Source organism: Cyclospora cayetanensis, unplaced genomic scaffold (genome assembly GCF_002999335.1).
Source record: "Cyclospora cayetanensis isolate NF1_C8 unplaced genomic scaffold, CcayRef3 CcayRef3_contig_75, whole genome shotgun sequence".
Lineage (NCBI taxonomy): Eukaryota > Apicomplexa > Conoidasida > Eucoccidiorida > Eimeriidae > Cyclospora > Cyclospora cayetanensis.
In genome coordinates, this window is record NW_020312747.1 from 34,936 (window position 1) to 56,845 (window position 21,910).

General features: G+C 51.1%; 3 protein-coding genes across 3 annotated transcripts; 1 reads left to right on the forward strand and 2 right to left on the reverse strand.

Annotated features, from left to right (window-relative positions):
- Positions 1-3,275: 3,275 nt before the first annotated feature.
- Positions 3,276-10,901, reverse strand: LOC34624591. The gene is made up of 13 exons (XM_026335631.1): positions 10,566-10,901; positions 9,577-10,083; positions 8,992-9,198; positions 8,054-8,677; positions 7,636-7,957; positions 6,839-7,488; positions 6,186-6,542; positions 6,041-6,130; positions 5,697-5,889; positions 5,249-5,490; positions 4,281-4,382; positions 3,884-4,142; positions 3,276-3,487 (listed from the first exon to the last, which is right to left on the reverse strand). Exons 1-13 carry the CDS (start codon positions 10,899-10,901, stop codon positions 3,276-3,278), a joined length of 4,101 nt encoding a protein of 1,366 aa, XP_026191416.1.
- A 1,715-nt stretch (positions 10,902-12,616) lies between these two features.
- LOC113146905 (type 1 phosphatases regulator ypi1-like) lies at positions 12,617-13,006 on the forward strand. The gene has a single exon (XM_026335632.1). The coding sequence runs from the start codon at positions 12,617-12,619 to the stop codon at positions 13,004-13,006; it is 390 nt and encodes a 129-aa protein (XP_026191417.1).
- A 6,193-nt stretch (positions 13,007-19,199) lies between these two features.
- On the reverse strand, positions 19,200-21,910 carry LOC34620037 (inactive polypeptide N-acetylgalactosaminyltransferase-like protein 5). Its single transcript, XM_022733307.1, has 5 exons — positions 21,599-21,910; positions 20,273-21,377; positions 19,846-19,969; positions 19,552-19,644; positions 19,200-19,341 (listed from the first exon to the last, which is right to left on the reverse strand). Exons 1-5 carry the CDS (start codon positions 21,908-21,910, stop codon positions 19,200-19,202), a joined length of 1,776 nt encoding a protein of 591 aa, XP_022590134.1.

Genomic DNA, 21,910 nt, shown 5'->3' on the forward strand with positions numbered 1-21,910 from the left:
GGTCATGTATGTTTTGATGGCACACAACGAATTTCTTCGAAGCTCCTCCACAGTTTGTCCTCGTGGACCAGCTGCAGGAACCGCATCAGTCTGCTAGAGACAAGTAGTACAACTGTGCTAAGATGACCGCCATGAATTGCAAATAGTCTTGCATTCTATGGGATTTTTGAAGGTATCAGATTATTCTGCTTCCTGGAGGCACCTGCGACCATCAAAAAATTCTCGCAATTTCGGAGAACCTTGCGCTTAATGCAGTCTACTTTTAACCGTGTAACCTCAGAGTAAAATTCATTTAGGTAGCTTGAGTACTGGAGCTTTTTATCGGGAATTTTGCAATAGCTCACAAAAATATGTGATTCTCCGATGGTCTCCATGGGAAGTCACTTACCAATACAAAACGCCAAGCAGAGCACTGATTTCTCTTCCAAAAGAGCTCTTTGCTTCCACTACCCTCACCCTACAGGGAGTAGGCATGAGGAGAGAAGGGCGGCGCGGGCGAGCCCTGCTGAGCCGCCATGAACTCATAAGATCCAGACCAAGTGGTATAAGGCAACTAGCGCATAGGCACACAATCGTTGATTCTTTTCACGTTAAGTTAGCTTCGCTCTGCGACACAGAGCAAACAGAAGCCACCAAAACACATAATCAATTCATAGCTGTTCGTTTTAAATAGAATGGATGTGGTGGAGAGTGTCTCTAAGAATGTAGCGATGGCCAGCTGCAAGAAATTGGTGGAAGGCATTCTACTAGAAACTCTACAAAACACAATTAGCAGTAATCAACGCTGCCCTTCATTTGTCATCAAGGAGTCCTCTAAGCTACTTGGTTTTTCATCGCACACCGCCTTGATAAACTCACCTGAGGAAATTGTTTAGGATATTGCGGTTGTTGTGCCAATTTTGAGCATATGGTACCCTTGGGTCAGACTCGAAGATTTCCTAGGACGAGTACACCCCAGTTGATTTTCTCTACCTTACCTAGTTAACCTCATGACATCTACAGGAATGTCAACTCGTTAATACATTTCAGAGATGTCCTATACTAGAAAGCCTTTGGCTCTGCCAGCCAGGAATCACTAGTTGGGGGCGATGGTAAAGTGCAGGGCAGCGGTAAGATAAACACAACTTTCATTCATATGCGCGTCTTCTACTCATAGGCTAATCCTCCATTTGTAGGCGCGTTTTCAACGTCAGAAATTCCTACAAGTTTAGTCAGGATATCAACTAGCTTTCACCAGTACCACTGCATAACTGGCTCTATTGCGATTGTACATGACCCATGAAGAAGCCAATGAGCAGCTTGGGCAAAAGCCACCGCTGGTAGCAATTGGTAAGCAAACAATGTGTGTGATACCACACAGCAACACACGGCCTTCTCATTTCTTGTAATTCCAAGAGCCACTGAACAGCCCCATGGCTGCAGTCCTACTTCACACGTTGCAACTATGCCCTTTGGTGTCATGTGCGTATGGTGACCAGCTCATCCGGGCACTTCAGGCAGTCTTTGCTCGATTTTTGCATACGGAAACTCGTTTTCTTGGTCTAGCTTCAATATTACTGCTAATACAGCTCAAAAGGGGAGGATACTATTCGACTAAGGTGCAGGCACCAGAAGGAAACATACGTAGATTTCTTAAACCAATTTATATGGAATATTTTTCACAAAAGAGAATATCTGCGTTGGGATTCGATGTGCAGGCATCCTGAATGCTGGCTCCTAGTATGCATGATATCCTGCGCAGTTCACAGCGGCCCATCTCAACTACGTCACGGTGCTGAAGCATGTCAGAGTACCAATACCTTGGTTTCCTGGGTGAATTTAGTAGACACCTTTTATAAACAGCCCGATGCGGATCCGTTCTCCTTCAGAGTAAAGTTTCCTCCATTCGACGACAGGCTCGTGGCTAGCGCAAATGACAGCAGTAGGAATACCCAAATGCGTTCTCTTCGGGGCACGAGCAAATGATGGATTTGTCATCGCATTTTCGCTTTCAGTGCAACACAGCTCACAGCAACATACTGAATAGTAAACAAAAATACTACAGGGAAAGACAGACAGTAAAGTTTAAGTTATCTTGCAAAACCATCGGTCCTACTTTCCCATGACAAACCAATCACGCTGGGATAGTGTCATCCTTAGTGGGCTCGGCTCTCAGCCTTCTGCCGCCTGGCGAATTTTCAGGTAGCCATGGACTGATGAAATATCAGGTTGAATATCGTTCCCTACACCTATTTGAGTTTTTCTCGGGCCTTACAAAGTACCAGGCGTTTGTAGATCTGTTGCGTACAAACAAAGTATTGGGTTGGAACTAAAGCCGCTGAAACGCCAATAAATGTAGGGGCTTGTGCCGACAGCTTTCAGGGAGGCTTTATACCCCATAGTGCATGTTCCTGTTAGATGTGTGCAGGTCTGACGCACTAATGCAGAACTCCAGATAAATAGCTCCCTCATGGCATCTAGGTCCGATGTGAAGTGATCTAAATTGGTCGGGGTTATCTAAATCTGCGTATCCCGAAGGGCCTGAAGATGAATCTTCAACCACCAAAATGGCGTTGGACCCCCAAGCGCTGGTCAGTGTGTACAGGCTGTTTGTGCCAAGCACATGCGCGAAGCTCAAGTAAGAAAACAGATACTAAGGCGACCTTGATTAAAATACGGTTTGACGACGCATCAACGCCACAGGTGAGGGAAAGGACTTGCGTTGAATGCTTGAGCTGAAACATTGTCAAGGCAGCTGCTTTCCAAAAGAAGGCACCAGTAATTCAAAATCCTAATGACGCACAGGCTGTCCTCCCTCTCAGAACTTAGCTCCTCGCTGTGGGAACGGCAGCCTCCACAGCTCTAATAAGCCTGAAAGACAGAAAACCAAGGAGCCAAGCCCAGTCCTGTGTGTACACACAGTAGTAGCTACCCGCGCATCGGCAAGCACCGCAATATCGCTGAGAATTGACAGCCATGCGTTTACCAGTTCTTTAAAGAAAAATAGCCAAGAAAGAGCTTACCTCTTCAGCTGCCTTAAGGACACGGCGATTCGTTCCCCCAAGACTACAGTACTACCATCGTCTCGACTGCGGAAGTTTGCTTGAGCGTAGAGCAGATGCGTCTTGAATTCATGTAAGAGCTGCGGCAACACCGCAGTGAGAGGCAGGCGCCGCACCAACGAACGAGCAGGCATGCACGAGTCGGTCGGGGGTTAAACAAGTACACATTGGGGCGGATATTACGCAGCTGCTTGCGCAACGAAGCGCATCAGGATCGGTGGCTAGCCAGACACCCTAGAAAGTACAGAAGCTGCGTAGGGAGGGGATAGGGGGAGACCACCAAGGTTCACGATGACGGTGCAGCATTACATGGCTAAGATCTTGAGACTCGATGTGCTGCGACGGAGCAACCATCTGCGTGAGTGCCTCCGAAATCCACAAAGCCATTGTTTTCAAGTCTTCGAGATCTCCTCTTGATGCCTCCGACGCTAGTGACTCGGTAAGAACTGCGCGCGACAGACAGACAGAGAGAAACAGACATCTATTTGCTTAGCTGCCTTACCCTTGCACAAACCCGCAGGCCGGAGCCGCTCACTAACGGCACAGTGCAACACCAGGAAAAGCCTCCCTCCGGATAAGCGGCTCAAGTGACATCGCCAAGCGCTGTTTTGCACCAGCTGAGCTAGATGCCCGTCTGTCTGTCTGTCGTAAACCTCGGCGTGCGCCAGTCCGTGTTCGAGCGCGTTAGAACCAAGCGAAGAAACCTCAGCGCAGTTTTTGCCGGATTCTGAACCAGCTACTTGCGGGATAGTACAGCGGCCTGAAGGTTTATGAAAACCCATCAAAGCCTTTCCACACGCTGCGCTTCCCAGTCGAAACAAATCTGTCGCGTTCTGTCTTACCCTTTCCAACTCCGAGCAGCACAGGCTGACTGAGAGCTGGTGGCTCCACATCGAAGACTGCGTCCGCGTCGAGGTTCTTGCAGACGTGTGTAACCCAGAATCCCTTGGTGTTTTGGCGAATATCGGCGGAAATAGCCAGTCCGAAAGCCTCGTCGAGCTTGTTTTCCTCCACTGCAGCCTTCAGACTCTCCGTGAAGTGTGCCGACATCCTGCGCTGCTCAGCAGCCTCGGAGGACGGCGCTCCAATCAAAGACGAAAACTCCTCAGAAACACCCGCGAGCCCTTCCCGCGAAGCATGAGATCGCAGCTGTGCAAATTCCGCTACGGTGCTAGACATCGCTGCAACCCGGTCCAGCAGCGCCTGCTGCTGCTGCTGCAGCTCCAGGAAGTGCTTCTGCTGCTTCTGCTGCTGCTTTGCTAGCATCTCCTTCGTATCCTCCTGCGCGTCTTGCAGTTGAACCCGAAGGTGGGCGATCGCGCTGTCAGAAGCACTAAAATTCTGTGGAAGAAGCCGCGCAAACACACTCACGCACTCACCCCCTAGAAGGTACGGACAGAGACGAGAAGCCATTCCAGATGCCTCATCACGCGAAGCACACAAACAGAGAGGCACACCAAAATACACACACAACAGCCTTCACGCCAACAGGAAGGACGCGGTAGGAGTATGCTGCCGCGGAAGCCTGCGCACGAGAAGTGTCGCTGCTGCACGGAAAAGCGGCTGCATGTCGTCAACATCGATAGCACTCCACCGGGAAGGGGCGGCACAAATCAAATGCCTCGATACTCCAACCGACACGGGAAGCAGCTGTTTCTAAATGTGACGCAGTCGCCCCCTCGAAAAGAACAGGCACGTGTATGCGCCAGCGCAGCAGGCTTCGCGTTTGCTTACACATAAACATACATATATATATATATATACATATATATATATATGCATTTATACGATTGCTCATCAAGTGCTTCAACTTTTGCGGATCGAAATCCTTCGACGTGAACCTCATGCATTCGTTGAGGCATGCGATCGTACAAAGCGCGCATGCCATGCCAAACGGATGCACGGCGGGAAGGCGCTGCACATGCATGGGTGGTAATGTGGCACAGTTGCGCGATCATCGTCGGAAAAGCAGCGACAGACTTCAGACGCACCTTGTGTAGCAACTCCGACTGCGCCTTAAGATGACTGTCTACAGTCTCAAGAAGCTTCTCGCCAGAGAATGCGTCTGCAGGTGTCTGCTGGTGCTGCACCTGCTGCAAGCGCAGGAGCTGCTGTTGTACCTGCTGAATTTGCTGTGTCATTTGAAGTAGCAGCTGCTGCATCTGATTCATCTGTTGCTGTTGTGCCTGCTGCCACTTGTGGAGGTGATGCTGCAAGGGGAGGATTTGCTGCTGAATATGCTGCTGCAGCAGCCGTTGGTGCTCTTCCAGCAGCTGGTTCGTTCCGGTTATGTGCTGCTTCAGCTTAGTTTGCAGTTGGTTAGACACATTACATTCCAGCTGCTGCATTTGCTGCACAACGTTCTGGTGATGTGCTGCTGCTGCAGCGAGGGAAGGCGTTCCTTGTGGCGGAGACAGCTGCGCAAAGAGCACTCCACGCCTTTCTTCCCCTTCACCTTCTCCCGCAGTGTATAGGCCCCTCAAAAGCAACAGTGCGACGCTGGAAATGCATGCTGTGGGAGTAGAAAGCAAAGGCCAGATGCTGCCTCAGCAAGGAAGGGGGGAAGGAAGGAGGGAGATTTGGATGACTGCCAAGGCAGCGACTTCAACAGGCAGCTCGTGAAGCGTGAGCGCGCGCAGAGGGAGAGAGAGAGACTCACTGCCGCAAGCTTGGCAGCTTCACACGCTTCCTGCACCGCTGTCTGCAGCTGCGAGGAGAAGAGACGCTGTACCTCAGTCGCAATTAAGCCTGCCATGCGCTGCTGCTGCTGCAGCTGTGCCTGCTGAGGCGCGTGCTGTCGCTCCAGCGCACATGAGCTGTTAGCCTTCACTATAGTGCTCGTGCTGGCCTGTGGGAAAAGTCGCAAAAAACACAAGCAGCCACATAGAAAACTGCTCGTCGGCTTCTTGAGCCTCGGCGGAATGTGGAAGAGAGTTGCACTACCTTGTCAGAGCAGAACCGACACACCAAAGCGAGCAAACAGAGCAGTCACAGCGTACAGATATCTTCTGCGTGAGCTCTCCTATCGCCTTCGTGATCAGAGACTCAAGAGCATCGTACGTCACAGGGTGGCTGCGACTGACAGCCAGCTCTTGAACTCCTTCGGGGCATGCGTTTGTTGCTGCAACAGCGGCATCATCCAACAGTTGCAAAGGCTGTGGCAGCAGCATCCTGGAGAAAAACTGTACGAGCAGCAAGCCAAGCAGCAGCATCCTGAATAAAGAGTCTTCGAGCAGCAAGCCAAGCAGCAGCATCCTGAATAAAGAGTCTGCGAGCAGCAAGAAAAATTGTAGCAGAGTCAGGAAGGAGCTTACGGCTTTCCTTTTCCTCAGGATATGGCCTGACTCCCACGACAGTCTGCATGCAACACAGTCGCACGAACTTGTTTCCCCTGTGTGCACTACTCTCCGCGACAAACACCCTACGGAAGCTTCTCTCAACGCTCCTCCTGCCAAAAATATTGCTACTGTACCCGTTACAAAACTGCCAATACTCCTGCAACTGGTGTGAGGAACGCGCTCTCTGAGCGTCCATAGGAGAGCAACCCCTCCCCTCCCCCCCTTTAGCATGCCTTTTCCGTTCCTTCAAGGAGCTCTTACCTGCTCTGCGGAGCTTTCTGTGCGATGTGAGGCGTTCGAATATACCGGGTGCTGTTGTTGTTGCTGCTGTTGTTGTTGCTGCTGTTGTTGCTGCTGTTGTTGTTGCTGTTGTTGTTGCTGCTGCTTCCCTCCTCCTTTCTTGCGTCCTCCCCCTTGTGCCTGATGTGTTGCGGAGGCATCTGCTTTGGCTTTTCCTGCTGCAGCTTCTGATTCTGCCGTCGGAGTTGCCGTTGAAGCGGAGGCGACTTGAGGAGGCTTTTCTGCCTGCGTCTTAGGGGCAGCAGGAGACGCAGCATGCGGCGAAGCTCCGGAGAGAGCTCCTGCTGCTGCCGCTGCTGGTGGTTCTGCCGATTTGCTTTCTCTCGGCTTGCCAGAGGCGCCAGAGACACGCGCGTTGCTAGAGGAGGCCCCCCCTCCTGCAGCTGCCGAGCGAGACGGAGACACCGAAGAGGGCGACGACTCAGCCCGCTTGTCAAAATCGGGAGTCAAAGCGTCCTTGTTTGCGCTGCTGCTGCTGCCCTTGTTGCGAGCTAGCAGCAGCTGCAACAAGCCGCTAGACGTCGAATCTGCCTCCGGCAAGACGGGGGTGCCTGCGTGCTCCGCTGCCGCTGCAGCAGCAGCAGGCCCCCCTGGCAACGCAAGCAGGATAGCTGGATCTGCTGGGATTGCTGCTGCTTGAGCAGTGTTTTCTGAAGACATCACGAACTTGGCTGGAGGCGTTCCCGCATGCACAGCAGCAGCTGGCGAGGCGCCCGCGTCGAAGGAGCAGCAGTAGCTGCTGCTCCTGCCGCTACGCTGTGCGATGGTGGTCATGGCATCCTCCGCTGCAGCAGCTGCAGCAGCACCCTCTGCAGCAATGCGGGGGGGAGTGAGGGGTGTCTGCTCTGCGTTTTCCCCGTTGACAAGACCCTCATCCATCGCTGGAAGCGCATCAACTGCTGCTGGGGGTGCTGCAGCGTGGCGGAGATGCTGCCACTGCAACGCGTTTTTCAAACCCAAGTCGGCGAGCTTGCTGCACTGGACGTAGTGAACGCGCAGCAAGTGAGGCCGCTGCTGCGACTGCGGATGGAGCAGATGTCGATCCTCTTCTGCCGTAAACACGCAGTAACAGTACAAGGCAGCCTCCTCCTCCGCCTCCTGCCCCGCTGCTGCTGCCTCCATCTCGGGGGGCCCCCCCGCAGGGGCCCCCGTAAGAACGGCCGCACCCAATTTTACCAAGGGGTTTGGCAGGTGCAGCAGCAAAACTGAGGAGAGAGGCAGCTGCTGCTGCTCCTGCTCCTGCTGCTGCTCAGAAGCAGCACCAGGATGCTGCTGCTGCTCAGAAGCAGCACCAGGATGCTGCTGCTGCTCAGAAGCAGCACCAGGATGCTGCTGCTGCTCAGAAGCAGCACCAGGATGCTGCTGCTGCTGAGCATCCAAAATGCACAGGTATGAACGTGCCTCAGGCTGTCCTCTTTCCACCGTAACACCAACAACAAGGAACCGCTGAGTTAAGTCTGTAAGAGCCCACGCGCAGAAGGCCGCAGTGTCGCTACTGCTGCTGCTGCTGCTGCTGCTGCTGCTGCTGCTGCTGCTACCCAGAACGCTCAGCTCGAGATCTTTGGGCAAGCCGAAACACAACGTCTGTTGACATGGCCCTAAGAAGTGCTGAGCCTGCGGATATTGCAGGGAGCAAGAAGCTTCCGGGAAGCAAAGGGGGAAGAGCTGTACGTAGAAAGCGCCTCTGGTGCAAACGGCTAGGAAGGGAGAGAAGCCAGCCTTTTTGTCAAGGCATCCTCCTCCGTAGAGCACCAAGAGCTGGAAGGGACTGCTCGCCTCGTCGAGGTGCTGTTTCCGCTGCTGCTGATGCTGCTGCTGCTGGCGTCGCAGCACGATGCTCGTGGGATCGCGCGTGCCAAGCGGCGAGAAAAAAGGGTTCGTTTGAGCAGACGCCTGCAGATGCTCTTCGGCTTCTGCCGCAGCAGCAGCAGCAGCAGATCTGGTAGGAAGACGCAGTGCTCCATAAGGCTCTGGAGGCAGTCGCACCGCGGCGAGGAGCTGCGCAGCCTTGATGCCGTTCTGCTGCGTCTGGCAAGCCACACAGCAGCAGATCGCAGAGAAACTCGCTGCAGCGGCTGCCTCTTCCAAGGGCGGCAGCACAGCACAGGCGTCGAGGAGAACGGCGCCAGGAGGGAGGAGCGGCGTCATTCACGGAGCGATCTCTACCCAAGGAAAAACAAAGAGAGCAAGTGCGAGTCAGCTCCCTCTGTTGGGCAGGCGTGCGCTGCAGTTCACATCTTCGCACTCCCGGAAGACGAAGGCTGCCCCTTCCTCGACTCTAGGCGAACAGTGGTGTGGTGAGTGCGTCTCACCTGCAGCTGCCACGCTGCTACAACCCGTCGCTTGAGCCCGACCAGCAAGCAGCCTTCTCTTGAGGCGCAGCACGCCGAATACACCTCCGGCAGCTCGCTGGGGGTGCACACGTTGAAAGGGTCGTGCAGCACTCCTTCGGCTGCGGCGGCTGCCTCTTCCAAGGGCAGCACACAGCAGCAGCAATCCGCGGCTTCTGCTTCTTCTGCCTGCAGCAGAGAAGCGTCGCAACACAGCCATCACCTCGTGTGCCGGCAGCAGTGGCACTACGCCCCCCCCAAAGTGGCGACAAGCGGCTGGAGTTTCTTTCCAAAATCAATGCGTGCGAGGCTCCACTGCTGCTCCCTGCAAACAAGTCTGCAAAAACGTCTGCAAAAAAGTCTGCGAACAAGTCTGCAAACAAGTCTGCAAAAAAGTCTGCAAACAACTCTGCAAACAACTCTGCAAACAACTCTGCAAACAAGTCTGCAAACAAGTCTGCAAACAAGTCTGCGAACAAGTCTGCCTGTGTGTCTGCTTGCCCGCGACTGCTTCGAGGCTGAAAAAAAACGGTGAAAGTACGTACACACTACACACTACACACTCACCAAAAGCGGCTCCTTCTGAGGATCACGCCGCAGCGTCACTCCCAAGATCCTCAGCAGCGGTACAGACCACACCGCCACTCGGCGTTGCTGCACAGTGACAAAGAAGCATCCACTCCCGCCTTCTGCAGTCTCGCTCCTGTCTCTCTCCGCAGTTTCAGCAGCACCTGTACCCGCTCTCCGCTGCGTGGCAGTCGAGGGCAGCCAGAAGGCGTCCAGAAGACGCCCATGCTCGAGCTGCAGCTGCAGCTGTACGAACGGGGGAGTGGTGTCTGTTCCCCCCCCCGCAGTCGGCATGCCTGTCGAGCTGCTGCCCCCCCGCTCTGCATCTGCCGATGGAGAGCGATCCGCGGAAGGCTTAGGAGCAGGAGACTCCAGCCTCCCCTTGTAAATGAGAACCAATCCGTGAGAGTCTCTTATCAGGAGAAACTGCGGCTTTTCTTGACCAAGCGCGAGGCCTTCTGCCACACGCGATCCTGCGACTCCCGCTGGCGGATCGGGGAGAAGAAACTTCAAAGCGAACAGACGCATGCGACAAACAAACAAAGACAGAGAGTGAGTGAGTGAGTGAAAAAAATAATGTGCATACACGCACATATATACATATATATATATACATATATACACATATATATATATATATATTCACACACATATATATATATACACACACACCACCACCACCAGAGGGAGGCAAGTCCCTCGAGCCGTAGACACCTCCATGCATGCTCTGCGTCGTGTGATGAGAGCGAATTCATCTGCCAACAGCTGCCCCTTTTTGGTGCGTGGAAAGGGAAGTGCCTCAATGATTCTGGCAAGGTTCTCGTTTTACTTGGCCTAATATCTACAGGGATCTCTTAGGGGGCCCTCTAGAAAATAAGCCAAGCAAAACTCCAGCTGTATGTACACCTTCGGGAAGCTAGAAGCAGCCCGGAGAGGAACAGGAGCAGCAGCAGACAGACAGACAGACATCTTTTTCCTCCATCGCTTACCCGGCAAACTGCGGCATTCTGCTGCGCCTGCTGATCCAGCACGCGAACAACCCGTACGACGCCAGGCTTCACAGCATAGGCGACGCAAGTGGCATTTGCGCCAATCGCTCTTTCCTGCGCAGCCTCCGTGCTGCTACTTGCTGCAGGCAAGAGAGCACCAGGCACGTCAGAAGGCGGCGCAGACGCGGGCAGCAGCGCTATATCCAGCTGCGACTGCAGAAGCTCTCCCTCCGACACTGCAGAGCTCTCCCCGTCAAGCGAAGGCTGCGAAAACGAAACTTCATGCGCAGTCCCCACGACGCAGCTTCTGCGCTCCCTCAACTGCATGAGCACCATCCTGCTACAGCCCATGCCAGCGACCTTTTCGGGGAAGTGCCAGCCTTCCGGGAGGCCTAACCTGTTGCGCGCGAAAAGCCACGCACACAGACACACGTACACACAACACGCACACCCTTCGTCGGCATTAGCGCCTTATATAGGGCCCCTTGTGCAACACATACAGAGCACACACACACACTCAGAACTCTCCAAAAACCTTCAAGCAGCACATTCAAACAGGGCAGCTTCTTTGCGTCTTCCTTGCAAGTCGAGGATTCCCCCACGCAGGCTTCCCGCAAAGCCTGCGTGGGGGAATCCTCGACTAGCAAGGAAGACGCAAAGAAGCTGCGCAAACCTGTACAGCTGGTGCGAAAAAAACGCCAACTATTCGGCCTTTATACGGAGGTCGCGATGACGCGAAGCACGCACTTTTTCACAGAATGGAAGAGCTACCGTAGGAAATTTGAATGGGAAGGCTCTGCATCTTACCCCCTGTCATCATGGTCGTCGCTCTTCCGCATCGTGAGGCCGTTCTCCGTAGCCATTTACGTCAGGATACCACAGCCTCCCACCTGCGTGAGGGGCCTTGTACATACGGATCGAGCAGAAACCCTTTGCAGCCACTAGAACAACTAGGCAATGTTGCACGGGGTGCTCTGCGGAAATACGGCGTCGGCTCCGCAGTGCAAACTGTTTCGTCGCGTTCAGCAGGATGCAGGGAGTTACATAGGGAATCCCTTCGTGTTCAAGAGGGTCGTGAAGTAGAAAGACGGAAAATATCTCGAATTTCCTTCGAGGTCGAAAGCTTGGTCGCGCCTGCGGCTTACTTCTCGCGGAAGGCACCAGCGACTAACGGACTGCTTAGCGTCCTTTCTCTTTAACACCTTCGCCCACCTCAATGGAGAAACTGCGCATGCATGTGTATAAGCCAGCAGCTTCGAGCTTAGAACTGCGGACCGCCAGGGAACCGGAGCGGCGGGGATGCGGTGTATACGGATATTTCTCGCGGTAACGCTCAAGTGCGCAGTATATACATTTCCGATTCTATGTGGTCAATGGCTTTGCGCCTCGTTCTCGCGCAAGCAGGGGCCTCTCATTAACCCCCCTAGCTACACACAGTCGCCTATGGTGCCCCTCACTCTAGGGCTTTGCGAGCAGCCTACCCAAAACTAGTTTTTTCCTTTCTTGTCTTTGCATGTTCTGGGAAGAGTGAGTTCCTGAGCGAGAAACCTTGGTAATTCTGCTCAGTTGAAGCTGCACCGGCGCGACGCTGCGTAGAGCCTGCATCTCAGACACGGCTCGACTGGCAATTCTCCTTCTTATTCTTCTTCCTCGTCCATCTTGCTACCCATCTGCGTTTTCATAATCGTTTTTATGTATTCATCCCTTGTGGCCTTCCCTGGAGACCCGTGCGCTTCGCGTCGAATTGGTGACGATCCGCATTCGGCCCTCGGGAAATACCAAACGTATGCATGGATCAAATATTCAACGCTTGAGACTTGCGCCTTCTGCTTTGAAGATAAAGGCCTGTTTTCCCCAGACGCAGCGTGTGCGGACACCCATTTGCGCTTTTTGCACGGATATGGCATTTGGTTCTGAGCGCTGTTAGAAGCTCGGAAGCGTCACCGTGTGGTGCTCAAAAGCGCTCAGCAATCTTTCTTCTTACTTAAGCCTACAACTTCTACAGTTGAGTGCGGCCTATTCTGGTGTGGACCTCATCAGATACACGGGAAATGGCAAGCACGACGAGGACGGAAACCGTCACACAAGCAGTGATTCACCTAGTATCCTCTGCGGCACCTCCTGCAACGTCCGAGCAGCAAAATGCAAGCATTGAGCAGCAGAAACAGGTGTCTTTTGAGGAGGGCACGGTGGACAACGAAAACTTGGGAAGGAAAAGCAGTAAAGTTTGCTGCATCTACCACAAACCCCGAGCGTTTGCAGAGAGTAGCAGTGAAAGCGACAGTAGCAGTGACGGTGATATTACCGAAGGGGCGCAGAAAGCTGGCAAAGTAAGGAGGCTACGAAAGTCCAAGGTCGAGAAGGAGAGTGGGAGTGGACAAAGAAACTGCTGTCATGGATCTTCGGATATGAAGCAAGCCCAAGTGAACGCCAAGGATTGAACTGGCAGTTACATTCGTGTGCATTTCGTTTACATAGAGTGGTGAATTCCCTGTTGTCCAGCTTGTATTAAAAATGCTCTTTTGTCATTTGCCACACATTCTATTGCGGTGTGTTTCGTTGGCCTGCGCATTGTTGTTCACAAATCTTCGTGTGGAGTACAAAACATTAGTGCTCTGTGGTTCTGTTGTATAATTGGGTGAATTCCCTTCATGAAATCTCATGATGGGCTCATCTTGAGCGAAAACTATCATTGAGGAGCCATGCTGGCGAGGAATGCCGGACGTTTGCCGCTTCCTCCATGGGGCGTAGGCGCACTAGTTTGTTGGGATTTTGAGCTGTGTAATAAGTACAACCGCTGAAACCTGCCGTGTACAGCTGGTTTTTTCCCAACGGTGTGAACTTTGTCCAAAGAGGCTAAATTTCATGCGCAGCAGTCTCGTGCTTGCGAAGCGGTCTCAGGGTGACACCAGCCGAGAGCACAGGATTCGTCTCAGGGCACCAGCGCACACCCATAAAAAAATGGAGAACTGAAAGCTACATGGCTCAAATATTTCAAGGAAAAGAACGCATTTACATAGTCACCACTTGAACTGGAAGCCACACTTTCAGATAGTTCACCAGAAAGTCTGGTCGGCATTTACTGCTGTATGACCAAGAATTTTGGAACAATTCATGCGATATGCATACCGCTGGCTAGGATGCAGAGAGACGAGAGTGCCGAGGAACTAAGGCATACTCTGCATTGGCATCGCGGACGCAGGGTACAATTACAACAGGCCTGAATGGTGTATTTCACGGGCCCTGGCAAATATTTATGCTCAAATAGGATCATCTGTTTGAATCGCATGCCTCCAACTGCGCAAACCTGGGGGTACTGGGGGCTTTGCCATATTGCTAGTGCAGACTCAAGATGTAAACTGCAAAGCCTGTGCCCGTTTTACTGAGTAAAACGACGATAAGAATTGCTAGGCCAGCCCGCTAAGAAGCGCACAGAGAAAAAGACCAAGCATAACTTATTAAATAAAATGCTGAATCCAAATTACTATATTGGGAATGCGTACAGCACAGGCTCTGCGAAACATTTTACTTTGCTTGTCTAGTGCCTGCAGGTAATGCACGGTGCAACGTGCGAGTTTCGCGTGCATCTAAAGGTCATCCTAGACATTGGCTTTTAGGCCCACGTAGCATGCTCCCAGCTCCTCTGTAAAACGCGTTTTCCGAAGGCTTTTGCAAGGGTAACCTCAGACATGAAAGGACACGCGTTTCTCGTTCCTAAAATGCTTCATTACATTCCCTGAGCCCAAAGAGTTTCCCACCTAGGAAGGTTATGGTTGCGAGTGGTAGATGGTACTGTTCTCTTGGAGCGATCCTGGCACTCGTTTGCAGACAGACAGAGAAAGTCAGCGCACACGCGTGGACCAAGCGCTCTTATGCTGTGAGGACAGCTCGATGCTGCAACCAGCGGAGAATGAGATAACTGAGACACCCCCCTCTTACCTCTTTTAGGCAACGCGATGGGCTTAGTAATGATTAAAGGACATTAAACCTAGATCAAACCCCCAATAGGCTTCCCATGTAATCAACTGAAAAGCATTTCGCTTCCATTCAAGGATTTGCCAGCTGAAGGCGCACCTTAAGCACTGACACTCTAGAAACCTTGAATATTAGCTTAAGTGCATGATTCTAAAAACCGGAAGTCACTGGAGATATCAAGTGCCCACAAAAGTTGTGAGAAATGTTCTCAAAGAGTGCTCTAAGCTTAACTATGAAGGGGGCTCAAAAGGCGAGCAGCCACCAAGGTCTGAATTTGAATCAGAAGCTTGTGGCCAACGTGGCACTGGCGTCCACTTGGACAGTGTGGAAGCTCTTACCCCGAAGTTCCACCTTAGCTTGCATAGACCAGTACACCCTAAAACTACAAATGCTGATCAAGCAGTCGCCAGTTGTTGATTTTGCATCGGGTCGGCCATTTCTTGAAGCAAAGGATTGTGTTTTTGTAACGAATGCGCTGTTTGTTGGTAACCGGGCCTCACTTGCGCGCATGCTTGCAGACGGCCCGGTGAGCATAAAAGTTTGAGAACATAGACTAATTCCAGGGGCGTCCTTGTGGAGCGTCCGCATTGATTTCTAATCCAACATAAAGTACCCGTTCTATCTAAAAAGGTAGCTTGCAGGGGATCCTGGAAGGTTGATCAACGTGTTCACATTGTCGGGAAACTTGACGCACACACTCAGCCGACATTGGGAATTCTGGCTACCCTACGTCGTCGAGAAGGCTTCAAATAGCACCAGGATTCGTCGGCATGCGCAATTCCAGGAGCGGTTGTCTTCGGGGGCCCATATCTGTTGAAACAGTCACTAAGATTCGCAGAATGGGTAGCTAGCTAGAGCAGAGCTACGGCGGCTGCGTGGAGTGCAGTCTTGCATGGCAGGGCTCTCTCACGACTCCTGAGGACTGAAATCTTGCCTAGTAATAGTTACTGGGAGGAGTTCCTAGATTGAGGTCCAAAATACTGATTAGGTTCCTTCAATCGAACAGCCAACCCAGAAGCTTAACTAATTCTTTCATAAACTCTCGTAAATTATATCATATGAGAAGGCCCCGATGGCCAGTTTTGAAAGCGATAAACCGTTATCCAACCTGTAAGCAAATAAAGCTACCTCTTAGGTAGACCAGCGATAAGGCCTAGATTGAGCAACTATTCGTGTATGCTGCGGCTTGTAATAACCGAAAAATCAGATGTCGAGATATAAAGGTTTTTTGGCCTACTAACTGCTTACACTTTTTTGTCAACTCTTGCTGGTGAGCTGAGATCAGCGTTATCCGAAGAGTCAGTACTTGAATACAGGCTTGCGCTACAGTATTAACTTTCTGTGGACTTCACGCTCGGTATGAAAATGGCTCCACGATTTGCTACTTGACCCTCCAATAAACACGCTCCAATTGGGCAAAACCCACATGATGATCACTAGCAGGCGGGCCTCCCCAAGTAGCCACGCGAGGTGTATCGCAACAGAGAGTTAATGTTTTATCGGTATTGGCAGTCATTGTGATTAAATTAAGTAGACAGCTTGGGTATTAGCTTTCTTTTTTTGCTGGCATACTCAGTTAGCCAATTGCTGCACACATGCAAGTCAGACCCCAGCACCCCTGCCAAGGAATTCGTTGCTAAATAAGATTAAATGCTGCAAGATAACAGCCAACACTATGCGAACTCGGTGCTTAAAGGCTGTTTGGCAGACGAAGATTTTTTTTCCGTGCAAGCCAAGACAGGGCTTTGGGGTTACAACTTTCCCATTGGCCCAGTGAACGAAAGTGCCGCTTTAGCCTCAAAAAGCTAGCTGGGAAAGTGTTTTGGTTTATGCTCGCACTTAAGTACTGCCAGCAGCTATGTTAAAGCTACATATCGAGCGCAAATGCGAGAATGTCCGGAGTAATATCCTACCCTACAATCATTCCTCTAAGGCAACATCCTAATTAGCTTGTAATGCAGACGAACATGCATCTGCACGGTTTTGATAGGAAGTTGAAGGTTTTAATAGACAACAGGCGTGTAGGGCCCTTCGTTTGGTTTGGTCCAAGTGCTTAGATTGCACCTTTTTCTGCAAAGAAGGGATCTAGAGACTCGATTGGAGGGTCAATTTACTGGGGATCCCCTAGCTGGGGAGCTACAACATCCGTTGTCGTGATGTGTATCCTTTCAAAACCACAAAACGCTTCAAGGTGTCGATTTTTCAAGAGATTGTGATACAAATATTTCTGTGGAGAACATGGCGTCAAAGTGGAGCTGCAACGAGGAGAGGGCACGGGAACAGCTGCACTACACCCTTCAGTGCGGCCAATTCTCATATCCAACAAGAGTCTCCATAAAGAGGCCCTTAGACACAAACTCAAATGCAATACCCAATGGAATGTTACTCAGTGTCTCATTTAGAAAGCATCCTTTCTCCCTGTCTTTACTTTGAAGGGTATCGCCATGAAGGGAGACTGCTTACAAGGTACGCGGTGCTTGCCACTGGATGCACGCTGAGCATTCATCGCTAATTGCACGCAGAGGCTGCGCCCATGGGGGAATAAAGGTTGATTGTAGTCGTTTCAAGCTAACTAAACTACTCTGCAGCGGGCAGCATATGTTAGTAACCTCATAGAAGCAGCAAAAGTTAGTCCGCTATTTGTTTGACCAGCATCCACCGGAATAGCAGGTCTTTACAGTGGCGCTTCTCATAACTGCCAGCTACATGAGAAGGAATGCCTTCGATAATGAACAATTGCGTAAATCGTTCTGCCTCATGCACAAAAGATAGTCACGTGTATATTGGAATACGTTTCTAGCTACTGGATAGATTAACTTTTTTGAAATTCTCGCCATTCAGAAGCCTGCCCTCACAGGCCTCTCGAATCCCTAGAAGTGGAACATCATTTGCGCATGTGGTTCAGATGCTTTGCCTTTTACTTTTAGCATTAAACGCAGGCGGTTCACACCAATAGACGTACTCTCTGAACGTCCATGCGGTGGCCGCTGCCATGACTTCTAGAATTGTCGCTTCTTCGAACAACTTTTCAATAAAATGCACGCATTGCCTCCTTCTTGAGTTTCTCTCGGCCCATTCCTGTCAATCTCGCTGTGCGGGACCACGGTATGTACAAGAAAAGTAACTACCTTCACTATTCTTGATTTCTCTCTGCAGTCGATGGGCTTGGATTGTGACTGCCGGCGATTCCCCTGCACGCTATGGGGCAATGGATTCCATACTGATTCTTTTGATCTGATTGTTCTCCGCATGTCCCTTTTGGTGAAGCTGTGCGTGAGGTGAATATCCGATCTAACTGACTGCTTTTCGCCCTGAGCCTGTTCCGTGTGCTCCATTGCGATTTTATCTTTTCGAAGAGTGAGCAGAACATCACATTTCCATTTGCTTAGCATGAAAGGCATGGAGCGATGTACGACGCGCAAAATAACTTCCACCGGCACTTCGCACGTTCCGCAAGGGGGTGAACTGCTTACTGGAATTTGGCACTGCCTGGACCTGTTTTGGATCGAAATATTATTAGGACGAGAAATCATATATTGCACTTTGCCCTGCCCATCGGTAGGCATACAGCAATGTCACTAGAGCCCTCAAGAACACTAATGTTGCCCAGTAGTGTCCAAAATCCGCATGTTTCAGCGAAAACACCACTACTGCACAGCTAATGTGCGGCTTGCATCGGACAGGCACTTTTTGCCCAATGAACAGAGAGCATGATGCTGTTCATGCGATTTGTAGTGCTTCAACAGGGCACTGCAAGTTGTTAGAGAGCTCTTGGACTAAAGGATCTATCGGTTTCAACCACACCAAGCATAGCTCATGCATGAGCGGGTACAATACCTCACCAGAACTGCTCATAGCAAAGAAGGATGCACAACCAAGTGCATTTCGGGAAGCTAAAGTGAGCACAAAACAATTCGTGCTCCCAGACAGACAGGCACATTCACATGAAACATATACTAGCGACACGCATACTAATAGAGCAGGCTAAATCGTCATCGAACGTCATGCAGCGGTGCTCTATTTATTCCTTTGTGGTGCTGACGTTCCTAGGCCGAATAGCGACAAAAAAATGGAGCACGATTTGCAGGCGAGCAGCGATGGGCATATCGATACCAGATGCATCAGTTAGAAATAGTATTAAAAAAATTACTTGGATCCTCTTCTTAAAGGCCTCCCAATCCTAAAAATCGGGCGAGTACTCAAAAATTTTCCTGGTGCAGAGATTGCTGCACCGCCGGACTAGAAACAGATTGCCCAGGACAGTATGTGGGCATGCCTCTGAAAGCCCTTCAAAACAACCAGTATTAAGCCTTACATCAAAATCATTGAGACACCCACAAATAGTTCTTACTCATCAATCAGAAAGTGAAGACGAGGGAGCTCTTCGGCAGCCTGTACATGCCTTAGTGCAGGACATGCCAAGCAGCTTTGATCGCCGTATTTATGGGATGCGCTGCTTGCGAGCTCGGGGAGGAGGAAAGTGGAAAGTGTCTGGAGGATTGTATTCTTCCCAAGTCCATTGCTGCAAGAGAAGCCAAACACCGTGCATGCGAGTCCGTTCTCTATAATCCCACAGTCAATTTTTACTGTTCCCCCCTTCACACGCATGTGTTATCCCACTTCTGCAGGCGAAAGCGTGTACATGACATTCAAGTTATTCTATCGCCAGGGGATGTCTGTTGGCGTGCGCACTTGCAGAGCTGTTGTCGGATCACACTGAACCAGTGTGAGCTTCGAGCGGACGACAGTCAGACATTCCCCAGCGGATCTGTTCTGCAACATTCCGCCTTCGAAATCCCACCTTCAGCAAATAAGATGCCACCACATCCGAAATATGTGCATGCACAGATGAAATATAGTGAATGATGGATCAAATTACAGAAAATTTCATTCACGTTGAAGCCGTAAGAAATAAGATTACATGGGAATGAAGCAAGACTGGAGTTTCTGGCAATTTGAACAGCCCCCACGACGGAACACATGAACAACAAAGACGTTTAAATTGAAGTACCACATAACATCCGTAGCTCGACACCAGTCAAAATTTCCCTTGGGAGTCAAGCACGCTTCATCATTGCGCACTGGCATCACGTGACCGATTTTCCTGCAGTCCAGCGCATTCGCCGAGCACACATACAAAAAGCGCATTCATGATACGCATATTTCAATCATGATTCCGAAGCATAACCACGAACAGCCCGCGTATTTCGCTCGCACTCCTAGACGCATGCTGGTCATGCATCATGGGGCTATGGACAGGGACAGCAAGCATTGCCGATCACTTCCTTTGAGGAAAAGCGCTTACCTAAAATACATAAAGTCTTGACTAGGGTGAGATTCCTCACAACGAACCAAAGCAGGGTGGCCACCAGGGAAGGACTGACCACCAGCGTCAAGGCACAATCCAGTGGCGTTGTGCTTCAGGCGCCCTGATTAATATAACACCCAGAGGCACCGCTGTTGGAAGCCTTTTGAAACACGTATAGGGTTCATGACATGCACCGTAGTGAGCATGAACCCCAATGAGCCGGAAGTACTAGAACCGCATAACGTTTTGAAGGAAATTCTCAAATTTGAAGAGATGCTCGAAAACTTTGTCGTCGTCAGCAACATAGATGTTCGCTTTCCTCAGTTCTCCCTGCGAAGAGCCGAGATGCGTTTCAGCTTCCGAACTTTTCTCATCCTCGGCAACTAGCGAATGCTGAAATCCCCAAATCCCCAATTCCGCTTACCAAGGAATGGAACGTCCGTTAGATGTACTACATCAGCTTCAGAGAACACGTTTTCCATGTACCATTTGAAGCTTTTGCATTGCTTCTGTGCCCTCCATTCCCGCCTTTTCTTGAGGGACTCTTCGCCATAATCGACCGCTGGTTTTCCTAGCACGCGCCACGCCAAGTCGGCATATTCGTCCATCCACATCAGCGTACGCATTTTATTCGCAATCAGTGCGTCTGACGGAAAGCTGTATCCAGAGCCTCCTTTTCTAAAAATATGGTATACACGGCTACATGGCGCGCACTCGAGAATGCCGCCACACTGCCAAAGCCTGAAGCTGAACTCGAGGTTTTCTGTTCCCCAGTACCGAAAGCCTTCGTCATACGCCCCAATGGAGAAAAAAAACTTCTTATCAGCCGCGAACAGGCCCCCAGCCATGGTCGGAGAGGTCTGGAAATCAGTAGCCTGCGAGTTCTGCTGCTCGGGGGGAAGCCGTGCCATTTGATGGAATTCATAAGAATGCTCCATCAGCTGCCAAAGGAAACCCAACTTGCACCCGATGCCACCTGCAATATGGCGAAAGTTCTCCGCGTCAATACCGTCCACTTGCGGCATTACGATGCGGCGAGGGTCCTCCCTGATCCGAGAAACAAGTGGCTCTAGCCACTGGTTCTGCACCTCGATGTGGCTGTCCAGTACGACAAATATATCCGCTTGGCTTGCCCTTATTGCACGCATGCGTGCACCCACAATCCCTTCTCTTTTTGGGCTCCTCACGAGCCGCACTTTGGGCAACAGCTTAACATAGTTCTCCAGTTTTCCATTTCCGTTGGCAGCAACATCGGCCAAGTCGCTACCGTCGTCTAGCAAGACAATTTCCTGAAGCAAGGAGGGATGTGTGCGATTTAGTACGCTGTGCACTGACCGCATCAGGGTTGAGAAGGGCTCGTTGTAGAAGACCATGAGCACAGAAGCTGCGGGGAGAGTCGATATGTCGTAAGTAATTGACATGCACGCAGGCTGGCGAGAATCAGGGATGTCGCGGTCGAGAGGCAGATGGTCGCTCAGCTTCAAGTTAAACCCGCCTCCTCGCGCTAGTTCCAGTGACATGTTCAAGTCCTGTGGTCACGCCGCACAGAGTTGCGCTACCTCTGTATACATCCTTTTTGCAATATTCAAAAAGGGGGAGTGACACTGCGAGCTCAAGCTAAATGAAATAATGTTCCAACACAAGCACACACACACAAAGTCATGGTGCAATCAGGAGGAGCACAGGGGCCTCCGCATTGGATAGCAAAGCGCAGTTTGTTCGATTTCGATTTCAGGGTGTCAGGGCGTACGGATGGAGGCGCGGGCGCTGGCACATGTGCCGGGTTCCCGTCTGGCTTGAAGCCAAGAGGTCCGTGCATCATCAAAGTGTTATTACCATGCTTTGGTTGGGCTTGATGGGAAAAAGAAGCTTGCTTCTCTTCTAGGGAAGAAACGAACTTCGCCTCTTCTGTAGAGGAAAACCGCTCGGATGAGAAGAGGTACTGACTAAGCAGAACAGCGTTGAGGATTATTGAGAAAAATCCCAGTGCCATCATGGTGAATTTCAGGCATCCCCAAAGGGGGCGCCGCCTGTCTGCAGTTGAGCTCAGTCCCTCAGTCAT